General features: G+C 41.4%; 3 protein-coding genes across 3 annotated transcripts in view; 2 read left to right on the forward strand and 1 right to left on the reverse strand.

Annotated features, from left to right (window-relative positions):
- The window catches only part of prkg1l (protein kinase cGMP-dependent 1, like), an 8,716-nt gene extending 6,475 nt beyond the window's left edge, over positions 1-2,241 (forward strand). Inside the window, exons 12-16 of the mRNA XM_019885544.1 lie at positions 294-457; positions 1,108-1,230; positions 1,324-1,386; positions 1,729-1,795; positions 1,884-2,241. Of these exons, the coding sequence (XP_019741103.1) occupies positions 294-457; positions 1,108-1,230; positions 1,324-1,386; positions 1,729-1,795; positions 1,884-1,970 (504 nt within the window). The 3' untranslated portion in view covers positions 1,971-2,241. The remainder of the gene's footprint in view (positions 1-293; positions 458-1,107; positions 1,231-1,323; positions 1,387-1,728; positions 1,796-1,883) is intronic.
- ubl4a (ubiquitin like 4A) overlaps positions 1-9,643 on the reverse strand; it is a 21,809-nt gene extending 12,166 nt beyond the window's left edge. Inside the window, exons 1-3 of the mRNA XM_019885453.1 lie at positions 9,640-9,643; positions 9,472-9,480; positions 6,831-6,836 (exon numbers count right to left, since the gene is read on the reverse strand). Of these exons, the coding sequence (XP_019741012.1) occupies positions 6,831-6,836; positions 9,472-9,480; positions 9,640-9,643 (19 nt within the window). The remainder of the gene's footprint in view (positions 1-6,830; positions 6,837-9,471; positions 9,481-9,639) is intronic.
- On the forward strand, positions 3,260-19,271 carry acsl2 (acyl-CoA synthetase long chain family member 2). The gene is given in 20 exon segments (XM_019885547.1): positions 3,260-3,367; positions 10,052-10,296; positions 10,375-10,489; positions 11,382-11,446; positions 11,510-11,611; positions 12,751-12,850; positions 12,969-13,147; positions 13,230-13,262; positions 13,561-13,614; positions 13,616-13,684; positions 13,928-14,005; positions 15,108-15,242; positions 15,324-15,458; positions 16,453-16,621; positions 16,860-16,948; positions 17,342-17,458; positions 17,584-17,727; positions 18,060-18,161; positions 18,254-18,325; positions 18,726-19,271. Coding segments are annotated over 19 exon segments (2,142 nt in total). The 5' UTR covers positions 3,260-3,367; positions 10,052-10,053; the 3' UTR covers positions 18,867-19,271.
- The last annotated feature ends 696 nt before the right edge of the window (positions 19,272-19,967 follow it).

Consider the following 19,967-nt stretch of genomic DNA (forward strand, 5'->3'; position numbering starts at 1 on the left):
AAAAAAAAAAAAAAGACATGAGCTAGCTAGCTATCTACACTTTTTTGCCACTCTTCACGGAAGGGCGCAGTCCCGACTATAAAGTTGTAATACCAATAAATATTTGTATTTGTCCAATTCTAGCCATAAATATAAAACAATTAAATGAAAACAGCCATTAAGGCAGTCACTGAGCTTGTCCTCCTGTGGTGCATAATGACATTTTCTTACGCCGCCGCGCAAGCTAGCTGATTAGTAGTACGTAGTTCATTCGCATTCTTCTGAGTGTGACTGTCCTTATTTGTCAACCTCAGGTTGGCTCCAAATGTTTGAAGAAGATTGAAGTGGGTAAAAAGACATACACCTTCTGTGGCACTCCAGGCTACATGGCCCCTGAAGTCATCTTCAACAAAGGCCACAGTGTAGCTGCAGACTTTTGGTCTTTGGGTGTTTTTGTGTTTGAGCTCCTGACTGGTGGGTGAGTTTCACACATTACTTTATTAGTATCTTATGCGGTTGAAACCGAGTGGAACAATACGCTATCTGTTCCCCTAAACTTGTCAACTTCCCTTTTGTTGAGTGGGCCAGACCATCATCCAAAAACCATCCCCAAAAAACAAAACAAAAAAAAAACAAAGAAACGTTTTTTTTTGTTAACTGGCATGAGTTAAAAAAAAAAAAGAAAAGAAGAACTTTTATACGAATATTTCTTTTGCTGATGGGTTTGCATTGGTTTGGGTGACACACTCCATTACATTTGAAAATATTTCAAAAAGAAATATATTCATACTAGAAGACAGGACTTACCTAAGGTTGAAGCAGTTATCATAATGTCATTTCTGTTCGTTACTCAGGTCCCTTTTGAGATATACAGCTTCTGTGATAATAAAATATTTCAACAATTATGACAAAAAGATGATCAAAATCATGTGGGGGGGAAAAAAAGTGATTTCTAACTAACTATATATTCTATGTGATTTTAGCCGACTCTTAGGGCCTGTTTTATACAACAAGGGCTATTTTACACCACCAGTGATCAATGTTGGTCAAATTCTGATTTGTTAAACCTCAGGGCTGATCCACTTTAGAATTTGAACTGTACGTGTGACAGACTACTTGTGTCTCCAGGATTCCGTTCAACGACGTTGACCCGATGAGGCTCCTCAGCGAGACCGTGCGCGGCATTGATAACATCGACTTCCCTAAAGCAATCAGCAAGATTGCCTCCAGTCTCATAAAGATGCTGTGCAGGTGTTGAAAGCACCAAAGATGCAGCGCTACATCTTGACTGACACAATCATGCTGGTGTACTTATTTTTATGTCCTCTCTGCTCCGTTGCCAAGGCACAATCCCTCGGAGAGGCTAGGCAGTCGAAGAAACGGGGCCAAGGACATTCAGAAGCACAAGTAAGACTACAGGTTATATTGTGCCAGACGCAAGCCTGAGAGTCAGAGTAGAGTGGTGCCTTGTGATCTGATTTTCATTATTTCCATTATGTTGTAAAAACATGCTCTGATTAAAAAAAAAATACGATGCTACTCACCAATTACTGAGTATATTCACAGCTTGTTTAAGTAATTATTTGGAGGTCCATTTTTAACCTTTTTTTTTTTTTTTTTTACTTCACTCATTTTTTTTCTATGTAACAATACTCTTACTTGAATACAATTTTTGGCTACTCTACCCACCTCTCTGCTTAGTACATTTTAAATGATGTACTTGAAAAACACTGTCCTGTCTTTCATCAGATGGTTTGAAGGATTCAACTGGGATGGACTAAGTAAAAGAATGTTAAGTCCACCGCTCAGCCCCAAAGTAAGCATTCTTTTTTTTTTTTTTTTTTTTGGGCGGGGGGTGTGTAATATTTTGTCCTAATTTTTTTGTGTGTTGCTTTGTCTTTAAGGTTAAACACACTTGGAATAGCAGCGGTACATGTGCTCACTATAGAGGAGATGCAGCCGAGCTATGCACAACATGGCAGGACTTCTGATGATGGATGAACTTTTTTTTGGGGGGGGGCGGGGGGTCTAATCGTCAAGAACAATTCACTCACTGCCAGGAAAAACATATATTTTATATTATCACCAGATTATGTTTGATAAGGAACACATGGTTGTCTCCAATGAGCACGTTTCATTCTTTTGTTAAAAACAAACAAACACACACACACACACACACACACACACACACACACACACACACACACACACACATATTTGTGATGTCATCGCAGTCGGATGCAATAAACAACTCCAGCTCCACATTCTGAGTTTTTAATTGGAACCGTTTCTTGTAGCTTGGCAAAATCCTTTGGAGAATCAAAAATGTAAGAATGAAAGAACAGGAAGTCTTTTCATTTGGATTTCAAGATAAATAAAATAAATTATGTCGTTGAATGGGAAAAACTCATAATTTAACATTTTTGAAAGGTTGTAATTTTATTACGTCGTTGCTCAAAAGTGAATTGCGTCAAACGTATAGCCAATCAGCTGTTGATTCAAACAGGCATGGTAAGAAAGTAACCGCTTGAAACTATTCAGCAAATGAAAATAAAATCAAGGATGGACTTGGGTCTATACTGGTTACAATAAAAAAAATTAAAGATTTACATGTACTATGCTAGTGTCACGACCACAAAGTTAAGTGTAGGATTCTCTTAAGTGGGTTGTGGTATGTGGGTTCCCTCTTGTGGTAAACAAAATAATCACTGTCCACATCCAGTGAAGGTGAATTCATCTCAATACTGTACTGTACATCGCATTTAGTTTTTGAGAAGTGATTGTTTTAATATATATTGAGGTGCAATTGTTATTCAGCTTTTATGTGCAGTACATTTTGATTTAATTATTTGAAGACAGCTTTTATTTCTTATATTGAAATGCAATTATTTCTACGGAAGAGGATTAGGACCAATGAAGAAAAAACAACGTTGGCAAGAATTCACTTTTGTCTCCGAATTCTGACTTTAAAGTCGGAATTCTGACTTTATTCACAGAATTCAGACTTTAATGTGAGAATTCTCACAGTCAGTATTCTGAGAATAAAATCAGAATTCCGTAAACTTGTCTCAGATTTCACATCCATCCATCCAATCTATCTTCTACCGCTCATCCGGGGCCGGGTCGCGGGGGCAGCAGCTTTAGCAGGGAAATTCCGAAATTTCACATTTCATTGATTAAAGAAATTATATTTTACTCACCAAATAAAGTATTTTATTTTCAAAAGACCTTTTCGCCAACGCGAGTTAATTGAGCTTTTGATTTGAAAGTTGCCACAGGAAACAGTTGATAATCAGCGCAAACATTTGGAGTGAGCAGATTCCGATGGATGAACGGTGAAGTAGTTTTGGAGCGCGAAGCCATCAAGCGCGGAGTTCGAAGATAACAGGTGATTTACTTTTGTCCTCCATGCGTAATATCTTTTCTTCTTGTTATGAGATTTCACTAATGTTTGGTAAAGATTGCGCTTTGTGGCCTTCATCGCCTGCTCAGACTGGAAAGTCACAATGGATGATGAACGAACTTTCCTCTCGTGTTTCCAAGCTTTTTTTTATTTTATTATTATTTTTTAACTATCGCATTGCCTTTCGTCGGTTCGTTTGATCGAAAACCACATATGTGACCGTTCGACTTTTGCGACGTATTTCCACATTAAGTACACCTGCACGAGCCAGCGGCATCCGTTACAAAGAGCTTGTCTGCCATTTTGATTGGCACCGCCATAGCCAGAAAGGTCGTCATTTCGCAATTTGTCAATTACTAAATTCGGATTCGTGTGAGGCGCTGCAATAGGAAAACTGTTCCACTTTTTACAGACTAATACCAGTTCGAGTACTCAAATCTGTGTAGGAACAAATAACGAGTACGTTTGATAGATCACATTCCAATTAAATCAATGACAAATTATTAAAAAAAAAAAAAGACTACGGCAGTTTATTTCTGAGAAAAGGCACAACAGTCACTTTGCAATGTCGTTCGGATTTGTGTGAGGCGCTGCAGTTGGAAAACTGTACCACTTTTTGCAGACCAGTTCGAGTACTCAAATCTGTGTAGGAACAAATAACGAGTACGTTTGATAGATCACATTCCAATTAAATCAATGACAAATTATTAAAAAAAAAAAAAGACTACGGCAGTTTATTTCTGAGAAAAGGCACAACAGTCACTTTGCAATCCAGAATTAAAGTTTCAAATAGATTAGAGAAAAATGATACAGGAACCTGTGTAATTTATTACTGTTAACTGTTTAAGCATGACAGTATGAAATTGGCAAATAGGGCTGGGCGATAATGCTTAAAAAAATTACCACGATATAAGTATAGCCAATATTGATGAATATTTAATTTTTACCTGTTAAAAATAAGAAAAATATTAAATGGAATAAAGAATAAAGCACAGCTATCCAGAGGAAAAAATAGAGATAATAAACTCAAAACATTATTATCAACAGAAATGAGATCTTAGGCTATGAGAGGATGAACATGGATGCACTTTTACCACGATATAAGTATAGCCAACATTGATAAATATTTAATTTTTACCTGTTAAAAATGACAAAAATATTAAATGGATTAAAGACTAAAGCACAATTATCCAGAGGGAAAAATAGAGATAATAAACTAAAAGCATTATTATCAACAGAAATGAGATCTTAGGCTATGAGAGGATGAACATGGATGCACTTCAAAGGAGAAAAGCCCTCTGTCATGACGAAATTTTGTTGACGAATAAACATACTAATTTGGGTAGCAACATCATAATAATGCATGCTAAACATGCATATAAGCCTTGTAAACTTACATCTACTTTTAGAACTGGCATCTTAATGGGAATATGAGAGGATGGACATGGATGAAATTCAAAAGAGACAAGCGCTCTCTCTCAGCGATGCGGAAATGAACAAATGAACAAAGGCTAAGTTCACTCTGCAGGTGCTCAATTGAGATTTGGGGGTAAAATCAGTTTTTTAGTTTGTGTAAGACATTAACGTTTGAATGTACAGTACAGCAGCATAGCAGTCTTGATAACCAATCTTAGTGCTTTTGATAAGTAACTCCTGTTTTTGTTTTTTTCTTTTCTTAAAATCACAGCTTTTAATGAACATTGCTAGTTTCCAAACCCCAGATCACATCAGGAGGGAAAAATAACTCCTGCTCACAGTGGAGCGTCTTCTCTGGATGCAGGAATTTTTTTTCTGTTTCACCAGTCAATCAGTCTTCCCTTCTCAGAGAGACAAACTTGCCCGAATGTGTCTGTTTTTTCACGCTTCATCGGGGAACGGCAGTTACAAAACACGTAGCGTTCCATTCTTTCTCCTGTTTTTTTCTGTTCCTCCACTGCACTAGCCAGCTTCACTTGTCCCCTCGAACCGTCGACCTCATCCCCCCCCTCGGCCACGCTATGCTGCGGGTGCACGGAGCGCGGAATTCGTTTCTCCAGCTTGTCCTTGGGTTGCCGACGCTCTTGCCCATTAAAAACTTCCCCCCTCCCAGTGTTGCCAACTGCAGTTTTCTGGGTCGGGGCGGAGGGGGGAGGACTTCCCGAGGATTGCTCTCATTGTCAGTCAGCTACTATGCAGCTCTGGCGTTCAAGTCAGGCAAACATTTATTGTCTCTGTTTTTTGTACTGATAGAAGTACTTGTCACACACAAAAAAAATCTGCAAACTGCACAGGCGATGCTCTAAAAAAAAAAAGTTAAACTTTATTAACTGGATTCAAGTATCAAGCGAATTCGATTCTGTAATATAATATCATCATACGAAGTTTTCAAGTTACGAAACGCCTCAACAGGAAAATATTGCCTCTTGTTACAAAAGAAATTTCAAGATACGAAAGGTTAAAATACAGGAGTTTCCTGAACGCAACATACTTGCCGCTGCTCTGCCATTGGCTATTACCTAGCATCATCCTGGCATCCCATTGGCTAGGAGGAACCTCGACCGTGTGTGTCTGTGTGTGTAGATAGATAAATAGATATGTGTCTATGCAGCATCCTCGTCATTTGCCCCTCGAACCATGAGGCGTTCCGTTAGTTTTACGTAAATGCGAATCACCCAGAAAAAGTGCTCACCAGTCGGGCGATCGCTCACTATCCTGATATTTGCTCTGGACATTTTCGAACGATTGTTAAAAGCCAATAAAAGCAAACGTCCTTGGATCAGTTCTTTACAAAACACCAGGCAAAAACCTCTTCGGAGACAGAACATGAACAAAGAGGGCAAAAAACGATGAGGATGCAGTTTAAGGTTCGATGACCATCATTTTTTTTCTTTGTTTATTTAAATTGTCATTTATTGTGCAATAATGTAATTGGCACATGCATTTGTTACATATTTTGATGCATTTTTATGCTTTAGAAAACATTTCTGTCTGAATTTTGGGATGGGCTTGGAACGGATTAGGGCATTTGCATGGATAACGCGTCTCCACCTAACATGATAAGCTGTCCACTGTAGTCACCGCTTGTCCCTGAAAGGGTTAAACTGATCAACCTTGAAGATGTCAGTTGGGCACAGGATGGTGTTTACGTAGTTAGACTGTCACCGAGTGGCGTTTTGTAGGCCTTGCTGAACTTGGAAAAAGTCGATGTTAACTGCTATCTCTATTATTTTAGTAGCCAAAATAATGTTTTCATTAACAACAGGTTGGCATTTAAAATATATTTCAGAATAAGTTCAACTTGATGATCCGATGTCTTCTTCCAAAGTTTGACGACCGCCAGCCGGGTTATTCCACGACCGTCTTCTCCGCCGTATGCGAATGCGTCAGATTAAAACGACTTGCAGATGTGATATCGATGTTGATCTCTGGGCTGGTGTCATGCGCGGATGTGCACAGACCTGCAGGTTGCCTCGGGCTCTTACGCGTGTGCCTTGGAAGCTGCATTCTTTGGCTTTTATTGTGTTGCTCAAGCAGGATGTCATCGGTGCGCTCGGTCGGCTTTCGTGTCATTTTTACGAGGTGGCTGCACTCCACTGGATTTCCAGACGGTCTCGGACGAAAGGTAACACGGCATAGTTAGTAGAAGGAAGCCAGATTTAGGGGGAGTTAAAAAAGTTTAAGGTGTGTATGCCCTGTTTGGGGAGCTGATTGTTAGCGTGCTAGTTTTATTTAGTCTGGGTTTAAGTTTGTGGCTTTGCTTTTTTTTTGTGTGTGTGTGTGTGTTGTGTGTGTGTGTGTGTGTGTGTGTGTGTGTGTGTGTGTGTGTGTGTGTGTCGTGTTCTGCTATCTGCATTAACTGTAATTACATGAGTGGGTATAACTATTTTGTTCCTGAATAAATTTGGATTGGCACAGTCAATTGAGTGTAAATCTTTAGCGATGTTTATTATTGAGGTTGTTGTTCATCATGATGTCAAGCTGTTCAGCATTACAAACGGGCGTTTCTAATATTTGGAGAAAAATGCAGTGGTGCTTCCAAGGCGGACCACACATCTGTTCTGTAGCACTTGTTGACCTCCGATGTGTTCAAAATGTCCCACTAAAAGGCAAAACTTATGACTGCATGTTCATTTTCCGATGCTGACTAGTTCGGTTTGCGGCAATCACAATTAGCGCGGTAATCAATTGGCAGATTTTATTTCAATTATTTGCCGACGTTAATTGTTGAGGCGCTTCATGGCAAAATGGACGAATCCGCAATCGGCGCTGTTGATTCACTCTCAAGTACTTCGCTGCCTCTGCGCGATGCCGCACTCATGAAACAGAAGTTCAGAACATTCCGAAAGAGAGCCCCCCCCCCCCGCCGCCATCCCATTGAAAGTAACGCTATACACAACAATTAACTGATGAATCGATGAATTTTCCCCGTCGTCATTTCAGCAAAGTGACTCAACCACAAATCCCAATTTACACGTCGACAATATGTTGCGATACAACTCCAAATTTTACGCCCTTCTGAAGTGCCACTGTAGCAGAAACGGCAGCACATTAAAATGCAAGTTTAAATGATCAATATAACTGTACTGTATACGTAAAACCACATCTTGGTCAAACCGTGTTTTGTTTTGTTCATTGAATAGATACATTTCAGTTTTATATAAGAAACAGACAAAATGTTTCCCTCTGCCTTTTGTCTCATGTTTTCTTGCGAGTCGAAGCTGTGAGACAATGGTGCCTGTCGAGGTCTTGACAATTGTCTTTATGAATGGGGTGACAAGAGGGGGGGGGGCAATAGTGGTCAGATACGAGGGTGAGGGAGCGGGGGAGTGGATGCTTCAACTGTCATTTTTTTGTTGTTGTTGTTCTTCATCCAGAAAGCATCTGTTCAAAGCTTTTAAAAAAACGGCAAAATAGTAATCAGTTCAGGTGCTCTTAATATTCACCCAAAATGGCCGCTTCAAAGATACACAAATGACGTTTTGCTAGCCCTCAGGCATGGATTTTTGATACATTTCCTGTCATGTTAACATCCACAAAGTTTCACGTTTACGAGTAATGCTGGTATCAGGTCCCATTTTTTTTTCCCCAACTCACTGGGTGAGGAACGTCGTTTGAAAAAAAAGCCACTGATACACTTAGGTGTACAGTATATCTATATATAAATTAATGATGTTATTTTGCCATCAAAAGTCCTTTCTCTCATCTTGGTCTTATAGTTTGAGGTGTTACAAACGTGTCAAAGTCACTGTTCTGCTGGGCACAAAAATTCTTTTCTCCACTTTTAGGTTAGAAATTGGTGTTTTTGGGTGAACTCAACCCACGTTCTGATTGGTCGTTAGTCAAGAATACATTTCTTTGCTGGTGATAGAACAGAGTCGAGTCTTCCTTTGATTCGGTCCGGTTATTATTTAATGTCACTGAACACAACATTCAGTGGCACTTGAAAGATCAGTCGAAATGTTCTAAAATGGCTGGGTGATAATTGCAACTCTGCAGGCAGTGGAAAAAGTTGAACCTGCAGATAGCCTGTAAATTGTAGCTTGCTGATGGACATGTAAGTGGGGGGGGGACTGTGGTCGACTGTGAATCCTGCCAAGCTGAGTGTGGGCACCACTTTGTCCACAGAGGCAAGTCGTTGTAAAGCTTTCCCTCTCCTACTGAGTCAAAGAGAAAGAAAGTGGGTGAAAGGTTGGAGAAAGGGGTTGTCTGTGTGTGTGTGTGTGTGTGTGTGTGTGTGTGTGTGTGTGTGTGCTCATTCACTCACCAATGAAATTAAAATGAACACATCTCTAATATGAGCTCTCCGAAGCTCAAATAGTAGATAGGGATGGAAAGTTGGGGGGGGGGTTTAAAAAAAAGAAAAAACATCTGAATTGTGGTCATGTACATGACAGGATGCTGGTTCACCAACCTGTCTGTATTAGTGCGCACCTCTCCTTTGCCGAGCTAATCATGTCAAGATACTGATTAGGCAGCAGGATTATTGCACAAGTGCACAATAAAAGGCTACTCTGAAATGTGCAGTTTTACTGAATAGGGGCTATCTAGATTTTTTTGAGTAGCAATGTCAGAAGCTGTCACTTAGTAATAACTTCAACCAAGATGCATACTTTCTTCTTCTTTTCAATGGAGCCCAATGTAAAAAAAAATCAGGAGTCAAGATGGAAAAAAATGATCCATTTTGAATCTGCAATTAATTCAGTCATTATTCAAGCATGCCTTCTCTTGAAAATATTCAGAAAAAAAAAACGTTTGACTTTAGGGTTGCAAAATGTCACTCATATTTCAAACATTGGAAACTTCTTCAAAGTGTGAGAATTAATTGATTTATTTATAGGTGGGAATTAACAGGAACGACTTCCGCAAAAGTGAATCGTCAATATCTTGTAGCCTTAATAACTGCCACAAAATTGTTTTGAATTACTCTGCCAGGCGGTTTTTGCCCCATTTTTTTGGCTTCACTTCAATGTACCAGCACATTGTGCTGCTCCTTCTGGTGTGCGCACCTTTGCCACCTGGTGGCAGTATAACTCAGGCATACGGCTGTACAGTACATGGTCCAGGCCCTCTAGCGCTTCAAAAAGCTGCAGTAATATTAGTCGTTCTTTGCAAGACGATCACGAATATATGCATGTGAGTATTGCTATTTTTTTTTCCGTCTAGCAACCAATGCAGCGATCTTTGTGTCAGCCATGAATTTCCAGGAGTGGTTACAGTTACTTCGATCCAACATGGGACTTCAAGTTTCCGAATCAGATCGGGCTGGAGACTGGTGTCCGCTGTCCCTGCCTTCATCTTTCTCGCTGTCCTCTCTGTCCTCGTTGTCCCTGCTGGGTATCGGAGCCCTTGCCTCGCTCACCGCATACTGGCTGGTGACCCGTCCGCGGCCCATGCGCCCTCCCTGTGACCTTCAGGCCCAATCTGTCGCTGTGAATGTGCGTTAGTGGCCGCGTCGTCCGCGGCTCCGCTCGGTGTCGTTTTGGGGAACTTACTGTCGCGGTGTTTTGCCGTAGGGGGATCCCAGCTGCAGGCGATCAGCTCTCCTTCAAGATGACTCGCTCCTGGAGTTCTACCATGATGACACCAGGACGGCTTATGACATGTTCCAGAGAGGCCTGAGGATTGCAGGTGGGACACGGAATGTTAGAATGAAGTCATCATTGTACAATCATGTTTGAAACTGGAATGGGAATTTTAATAAATGTCCTTCTTGACTCTGTTCGGTTCTCAGAAGTATCTAAATGACACATAGTTGAAAATGTTTTGGACGTAGCTCCACTTCCCGTACCTCATGTCTCTAGATTGCAAACGAGTTTAGAGTCAATCATCTCCAGTCAGTCCTAAGTTGCGGCCAACGGGGGCACCCTATTCTGTCTCCATTTCTTCAAGGCATGATGAATCAATAACCAATCAGCCCGTCTTCTCTTTGAGCCTGCAGCATCATTGCACCGATGGCTCCCCATCAGCAGCCACATTTGCTGTTGTTTGCAACATTAAATCAGTTGGTGATTGGGCCCCGCAGGTCATCAGGGTAAACTGACGAAAGGACGTTGCGACATTGGGGGGTACAGAAATATAGATTCGGGATGATGTATTGACGATAAGATCACCTCTCCACAATCAATCTGTACCTTCAGAGCCTCTTCAGTTTAATTGCTGAAGAAGAAAAAAAAAAAGACAGGAACCAATGGGATGATTTGGGACAGGGTAGGAATGTTCAACGGTATTATCGGTATTTTCTCAGCAGTGGCACTCCCATCAATCAACAACTACTCGACTGAAACTGTTGCGATGCATCCGATATAGACATTGAACACACACACCTGTTAAAATAATGCACATCCCTCTTAAAATAACGCACAATGTAAAAACATGACCCACCCTTCGCTTGCGCAAGTCAATGCACAAAAAAACAAAACAAAAAAAAAAACCCCTGCTGTTCGGGGTGGAAAAAAAAAAGTGGTTGATCACTGGCTCAAATAACCAATAACAGTAGATGAACGTTTGTGTTACTTTTTAGGTAACGCACCATGTCTTGGCTTCAGGAAGCCAGGCCAACCCTACCAGTGGATATCCTACACTGAGGTATGACATTTTTGTTTGTATTCTCAAGCTCACGTTTCAACCATTTGTCTTTGGACCCTTCAGGTGGCCGAACGAGCGCAGATGATGGGTTCTGGTCTGTTGGCTCGAGGCTGCAAGCCCAACCCGGAGCAATTTGTTGGTATATTTGCACAGAACAGACCGGAGGTACAGTATGTTTGCATCCCTGCTGTTATCTATAGGCAGCATGTCCCCCCCCCCCCCCTTTTTGAGGGCCACGGCCCCCCCCCCCCCCCAATTTATTCAGCAATGACAACAGGGAGGCTCGAGTCTGATGTGATCTGATGTCATGTGACCGGACCAAAAATGGAATAAATACAGGACTGCAAAACCGGCAATCATCAGGCTCTCCATTGATATCCTTGGGCATCATTTGTGGTACAATTTCAAAATAAACGCCTGCTGTTATTGGGGGAAAGAAATGGTAGTAAGTGTGATTACGAGAGAACAAGGGAGCAGCTGCTTGGTTCAATTGAACTGTGTTGCTAACCAAAACAGCGGCACATAAGGAGAGGAAGTGTAAGCGATGCATGCATGTATTAATAATTCCCAGATGAACGTCGGCTCTTCATATTTATTGTTTTTGATTGTTGCGTGTTTTTTTCTGAATTTGAATGTTTTATATTCCTGTTTTGGAATATTTCTGTAAGAAATTTACTAATTGTGCTCATGATAGAGTATCTATCTCTCACACATTCTAGTTTATGTACAGATTCTGGATTACGCTGTCATATTTCAAAAACCCCTCAGTACCTTGCTGTTCAAAACTTAATAGCCCTTTAAGGCCCAAATTTAAAATGATGAACTGCCAAGTTTTCTTTTGACCTTTGTTGTGACCTCATAACATTGGCATAGTGTACTTCTACCAAAGTCCACCGCAAAACATGTCTGGGAAGCCCAGAATGATGCTCTAAAGTTCCTTTTTGCAGTTTCTTTGTGTCCTTAAAGTGTATTTACTTTTATAAATCGATATGTGGAGGCCGCAGGCACTGTGTGTCTCCAGACAGCGATTCCTCATTCAAGTCAGCTGCTGTAATCATCATTTCTATTACACCCGACAGGCAAGACCATTTTCACAGACTAAAAAGGGCAAAAACTATTATTTGCTCCATTTAAGCAACGAGATTAGCTCCAAAACCATAATTATATTTTTTCCCTGAGTGTCTTTGTCCGTTTGGCTGACATTTTAGTTCATTTTGAAAGCTGTTATCTGACTGACCGAGCAAGGAAGTGTTTGGGGGACGCGAGTGTAAAAGTGCTGCTTTGTCTCCCTCTGTTGGCGGCAGTGGGTCATTACAGAGCTGGCCTGCTACACTTACTCCATGGCCTTGGTTCCTCTTTATGACACACTGGGGCTGGAGGCCATGGTCCATATTCTCCACTTGGGTAAGACGTCCTGTTTGGGGGATATGAAGCACATATTGGACCAATAATAATTATATTTGTAATATTTATTGCCGATCGGTAGAACTCACAGTTGTGCTTGTGTGGCGGTGGACTTTAGCGGAGATCTCCCTGGTGGTGTGCGACCGTGAAGAGAAGGCCGCTTCCCTGTTGGAGAATAAGGAGAAGGGCGTCACTCCCAAACTCTGCTGTCTGGTTCTCTTCGACGACTTCAGCGAGGCTTTCGCCGAGAGGGCCTGTGGTTGCCAGGTGGAGGTTCTCACACTGACACAGCTCATGGTGAGCAGACAGTGTACACTCAAGGGTTTTTTTATTTCACTCATTATCATATTTACACTTATCCTCCTTGTGCATATTGTAGGATCTCGGAAGGCAGAACCTCAAAGAGCCTTTGGTGAGTTTTCGGTTCTCTCAGCCTATGAACGGATTTGCACAATGTGAGTGACACACTTCCATGTTTTAGTCCCATGCTGAGATATTCATCAATCCACTAAAAGCAGAAAAAAGTGTATACATACATGTGTACACATTAAATGATTTGATGGTTGATTTGTTTTTTTCGGTGACACAAAAAAAAAAAATAAATCAGAATTGGGCATTAAGATCAGCCGTGCAAATTCCCCCTGAATGCTTCAAGAGTTAGTGGAGGTGTTCGGTATTCATATATATTTTTTTCCTCGCTTCCGCTTCAGCCCCCCCAGCCTCAGGATCTGGCCGTGGTTTGCTTCACCAGTGGAACCACAGGTACCTCCTAATCATCCCCTGCTCACATCACGGCAGCGTTGCCCACAGGCGGCGTCTTTTACGACCCACGCTGTACAGCTCGCAAAGCGCTCGGGACGCGCCACTAATGTCTTCGTTTGTTTATGTGCAGGCAAGCCCCAGGGAGTTTGATTGGCCCTGTGGCTGCGAGCTGCTTAAACTAATTGCCTCTTTAAAGACAGACTGCTTTCTAAATGCCGGAGGGGGGGAAAAGCACGCAACGTGTTTGATTGCCTCCGAGGCGTCATGTCTCCCCGGAGGATTGAAACATTTCTCTGGTTATTTTCCCTCTGCCAGGGTTCTTTTGTCATCCGACAAGAAGACGTTTCCATTTCCTACCTGCCTCTGGCACACATGTTTGAGAGGATGATCCAGGTGGGCTCATCGCAGGACAACTCATCGAGAAGTTAATTAATGGAGTCTTGTAGCAATTGAGCTGCAAGAGCGTTGATTGTTTATTCATTATTCGCCGTTAGAAGCAGGACATTTGAGCTATGATGGAGCGTAAGGGAGATCGTTCAAAGTGTATGAGAGTATGAATTCACGACAAAAATAAGAACCTGAAATGTGCTTGTATCCTGCAGTTATAATAGCCCGTATGGTCGTGGATCAGTTAGCGCCATTAGCCCACGAGCATTGTCATCTGCCATTTGCGGCACTCACATAACGGTGAGCTGTTTGCGTATTGTAGGGTCACCTAATGATTGTTTCTCCTTGCTAAGTAATGTGGGACGGTGCGGAATTATGTCGGCTTTCCATGTACCGTATTTTCCGCACTATGAGGTGCACCTAAAAGCATTCCATTTTCACAAAACCTGACAGTGCGCCTTAATAATCTGATGCACTTTCTGTATGGATCAAAATTCTGACTTCTTGGACGTAGTATTTTAAATGTTCCTTAAAGCGCTTTGTGACAGCTGCATCAGTTGTGAAAGCGCTATACAGTATAAATAAAGCTGTATGTATTGTATTCTCTTTACCAGAGCTCCATCTAGTGGCTGCATAATGCAACCACAGCCACTATTGTAGCTTCTATTCTATGTGCCTAATAATGTGGTGCACCTTATATATGAAAACAGCTTTAAAATGGACCATTCATTGAAGGTGCGCCTTATACTCCCAAGCACCTTATAGTGCGGAAAATACGGTACATTACCGAGTGTCTATTCTTATTCCTGACACTAGATGTCATTCGACTGACTTTTCTTTTGAGTTTTTGGGCAGCATATATACAAGCACAACATACACGAGATAACTCTATGTGCTTCACATAATTAACACTTAAAATCAGTTCCAAAAAAAAGGTGTCAAAACATTTCAAGGCAAAGAAAATGAAAAGTAGAATATTGTGGAAATTCTGGTAATGGATTGTAAAATTTTGCTCCATCATAGTGGTCAAATGTCCATTCGCACTCAGACTCCGTCTTTATTTTCTTCGGCTGCTTTGACATCTAAATGAAGACTATTCCCGTGTCAGGTATCCATGTTCTGCCACGGAGCTCGAGTGGGCTTTTACCAAGGGGACATTTCCCTCCTGATGGACGACATCAAAACACTCAAGCCCACCCTCTTCCCCGTCGTGCCCCGTGTGCTGAACCGCATCTACGACAAGGTCTGCTTTACAGATGACGCCCGTCATCCGCCAGATCACCGTTTGCGTTTTTTTTTTTCTTCAAGTCCGCTCCCTGTTCAGATCCTGGGCTCAGTGACGTCTCCGCTGAGGCGAGCTTTGCTTCACTTTGCAGTCAGGAGGAAGCAGGCCGAGCTCAGCAGCGGCCTCGTACGCAACAACAGTCTTTGGGATAAACTGGTCTTCAACAGGATTCAGGTGGGTGGAGCCAATGACCTTTTTTACAGTCTTCTTTTCTCTCGGGTTATGTAATTCAGATCGCCGTGAGTTGGAGTCGGGTTTATAAAAGTTTGGGATTTTTTAAAAAAATTCATTTTGGCTTTCACTTATTTAGATTCAGTTTGAATTCGTTTTTTTAGAGCAGGTTGATTCGTTTTCAGTAGTCAATTTTTTCCAAAAATGCTTCATTTGAGGTTAATTTTGATTAGTTTTAGTGTTAGGTTTAGTTTTTTTATATGAAGTGTTTGCCAAGTGCAAGATTGAAAAAGGGGTTACTGAAAATGATCTAAAACATTGTGTTAAATTACAAATCTGAAACGACACGGTACAATTCCAAAATGAATACTTAAAATGAATGCCAAATGCTCATGCATGATATTAATTGAAAGAGAAGTATCTTTTCACTTTTATTTATTTTTTTTTAAACGTAAGAGGAAGCGACAGTTAGTTTTCATTTTTTATTAAATTTCATTAACGGAAATGTTTTTTTTTTAAGTTTAGATTTAGCTACTTTGTTCATTTTCTTGGCTAGAGTCTATTGCAGTGGACCGGGCAAGAGGCGATGTACTCCCTAGATGCTAAGCTAACCTCTTGAAGCAAATGTTGCCAGTTTAGCACTAAAATTCTGTTCGAGCGTGATTACATTCACTTCAGAAATAAAGCAAACAATGTTTTCTATCCAGCCTTTAAGCAGACAGAGAGCACGAAGCAGCTTGCAGTGAGTCCACCATGTTGCATGAAAAGTTAGTCGGAGAAGCTGAGCTCTTCCAGTGAGCGGTGCCAAAAACAAACGCAGCATATTGCGCCTGTGGGAGTGTATTGGAGACACGCGCGCGCACGCTGGCAACGGAACATTTTGGCTCGACGGAGGTCGATGGGAAAAATATGGTCTGACTTGCTGTTGAAGTGGGATCTTGCTCTCGTTATTGTTGCTTAAAAAAAAAAAAAGTCACGTGGCTTGCCTGTGTTCCAGTCCAACTTCGGAGGAAACCTGCGCTTCGCCCTGACCGCATCGGCGCCCATTTGCCCCATGGTGCTCTCCTTTCTGCGAGCTACGATGGGATGTCTCATTTTTGAAGGCTACGGCCAGACAGAGTGCACGGCGGGATGCACCTTCTCCATGCCGGGAGACTGGACGGCAGGTTAGGCTGGGGAACGGCTATTTCAGGTCAATTGGTGACATAGTAGGTTCGTGGTTAGTTTTCGAGAAGTATAACCTTTCACACACGCACTCTATAGTTCCTGAAAAAAAACAATTTATTTACTTTAAAAAAAAAATATATATATATATATATATATATATATACACACAAACTTTTTTTTTTTGTAATGGACAGACGGTTTCCTTTACTGGTGTGACATTTAGTGTGCGTTTGTCAGGACACGTTGGCGCTCCTCTGCCCTGTGCTACAGTCAAGCTGGTGGATATCCCCGACATGAACTACTTTGCAAAGAATGGAGAGGGAGAGGTGAGAATGTTATATGTGAATGGAAGAAGTCACCAAACCCCTCTTCAAATATCACGTTTTTGTGTTTATTACCAAAAAAAAAGTTTTTTTTTTTACCCCCCAACATTAACTTACCATATTTACAAAAGGTATACTTGGCGCAAAGACAAGCCATTTAACATGACTTTGAAAGGCACTCATTCACTCCCAAAGACGTTTTTAAACGTCTTTTCAGACTTGGTCTAGAATTGGCTGGTACCAAATGAGTTAATTCTGAACAAAGCCGCTTCCCAGTTAGAAGGACACTTTGGCAACCACATGATCTCAGTTGTGTTTTTACATGACCTGAAAAAAAAAATTTACAAAATGGCGGCGCCTGCTGACTATGGATTCTTGCGTTTTTCTGATTGTCAGATCTGTATCCGCGGTCCCAGCGTGTTCCGAGGTTACTTGAAGGACCCCGAAAGGACGGCAGAAGCTTTGGACAGTGACGGCTGGCTGCACAGTGGAGACGTTGGACAGTGGCTTCCAGTAAGTCTGTCATCTAAAACTCAAGACGTCAATTTGATTTCTTCTTTCTATAGTTTTGGTCTGTCATTTGTAGTGAACCAAAACAAAACCGCCGAATCCTATTGTTGCTGGTTTTGCTCCGTCAGAACGGGACGCTGCGCATCATTGACAGGAAGAAACACATCTTCAAGCTGTCGCAGGGAGAGTACGTCGCCCCGGAGAAGATCGAAAACATTTACACGCGCTGTATGCCTGTGCTGCAGGTTTTTGTGCATGGAGATAGTTTACAGGTACCGTGTGCTGCACGCAGCTTGCTCACGCTAGGTTCATATTAACTTGAGCCCTCCTCAATTTTCCTTCCAAATTTCACCAGGGTGCCCACGGGGAATATTTGGAAGTTGAGACGAAATTGTAATGCGGACAAATCTATTTTCTCATTTTTCACTGTCACGCTCCTGTAAAAAAAAGGTTAATATAGTGCATTTTATATACCAGGTAACTCAATGTGCTTTACAATGAAAAGTGCAACATTTCAAAAGCATTTCCAAACAAAAGAGCGAAAGACATTTAAAAACAAAGTTTTAACGTTAATGATTGTTCCTTGCATTTCCCCTGTGGTCAGTCTTACCTGGTAGGCATCGTTGTCCCCGACCGTGAGGTTTTCGTGGCCTGGGCTAAGGAGCGAGGGTTCGTGGACTCATATGAGGAACTGTGTCAAACTCCTGTAAGTAATAAGATGAAATATTGTGCACATTTTGTCACACTTTTTGCAAAAAACACACAAATAAATATATTTATCGACCGTCTTTCTCGCAGGACGTAAAGAAGGCAGTTTTGGAGGACATGAGAGAGATTGGCAAGGAGGCGGGACTCAAATCCTTTGAACAAGTGAGGAACCCGTCACTTGGTTTCAGCTAAAAGTCACACATTCCAAAACACTGCAGTACATACTCGTGTTGTGCCTTGAAATAGTTTGGCCTTAAGAGTACCCTTTGACCTCTTCTCTGGGTCTCCCCTCCCCCCTCTAGTTCCAGCAATTGGGACTGAAGAAGGTTTACATAACCAGCGAGAGCTCAGCCGACACCACGCACACTTTCTACCTGCGCTTTTCAGATTGAGAGCCGCCCTGAGCGCTCATGTTCATTTCCATTATTTGAAGCATTATGACGACGCCATCACCGACCCTAGCGTCCGTGTGCATTTTGTGTTAGCGTAAAGCTAGCAGATTGTTGTCACGAAAAGTTAGCAAGGTGCCACTGTACTGACTTGCCCTTGTGTTTCATTCCAGGTGAAAGACCTCCACTTGCACCCCGAGACGTTCAGCGTGGCCAACGGCCTCCTCACGCCCACGCTGAAGAGCCGACGCGCCGACATCCGACGCTTGTTCCAGGAGCAGATAGCCAACATGTACGGCAAGACGGCCGTGTGAGCAAAGACGAAACGTTGGAAACACCGGGGAAGTGCCTCAATATACATTTTTGACTTCACTGTAGTTTACAGACATCTGTTCAACATTTAACGTGTACATTGTTATCTAATGGGACCAAAAGCGTTGCTCTGCTGCCGGTGTTGTACTTTCAAAAATGGCAAAACAAGTTTTTTTGTACCCCTCAGAGACACGTTGCGTTACTTGATGTTCTTTTCTTCCAAGTTTATCCAAGTCTCACTTGTAACAGGCGTTTGTTGTGCATTTCCTCAATTTGGTTTTATAAACCTCACTTGATCCATTGAAATCAAGCGACAGAGATGTCTGCGATGTAAATACGGTTTTGCTTCTAATAAGTGGACACTACTGACTCGTTTAGTGAAATAAAAAGCAAATACAAACAAGATTTCTCACTTGTTTTGCCTTTGTTTTCCAGGGCACTCATGAGTCGAATGCAGTAAAAAGACAAAAAGAGCAAAGTCAGTTCTCATTTATTTTCTTAATGAATGCAAAAAACAAAACATATTTGTTTACAAACAAATAAAGCCAGCCCTCTGTTGTAAAAGTATTTACTTACTGGTGTAAAACAAACAAACAATTAATTACTTAAAAGGGTTATTAATGTCACACTGAAAACAACAACAAAAATAAAGTATAAATTCAAGAAAAATGTAACTTGAGTAAAGTATTTTTGGAGAAAGAAAAAAAAGTAAATTAAAATAATTAGTAACCTGATCTATCCTGACGTTACAATCATGTTTTCCGTTTTCAAGTAATGCTTTTTACAACAAAATAACATGTTCTTCTCTTAACAAGTAAATTCATGTTAAGAGAAGAGACTTTATCGTGTTTTCCCTGGTAATGCTTGAAAATATCCCACCTTCAGTTGCTCGAAAGACACCTTCATTCATCAATAGTTAGCTTAAGTTAAAATAAACAACACAATAAGTCAAAGGCAAGGCAAATTGTATGACACGAGAAGGGAAAGTAAGAGCACCCAGCGTAATTCTGTGACCTCTGACCTCTTTTAGCAGAGTGGACGCTTTTGGAGCAAATGCTTTTTCTCCACTAGAGGGAGCACTTGGCTCGATTTTGTGACACGAG

The sequence above is a fragment of the Hippocampus comes genome, unplaced genomic scaffold (assembly GCF_001891065.2).
Source record: "Hippocampus comes isolate QL1 unplaced genomic scaffold, H_comes_QL1_v1.1 scaffold78, whole genome shotgun sequence".
NCBI lineage: Eukaryota > Metazoa > Chordata > Actinopteri > Syngnathiformes > Syngnathidae > Hippocampus > Hippocampus comes.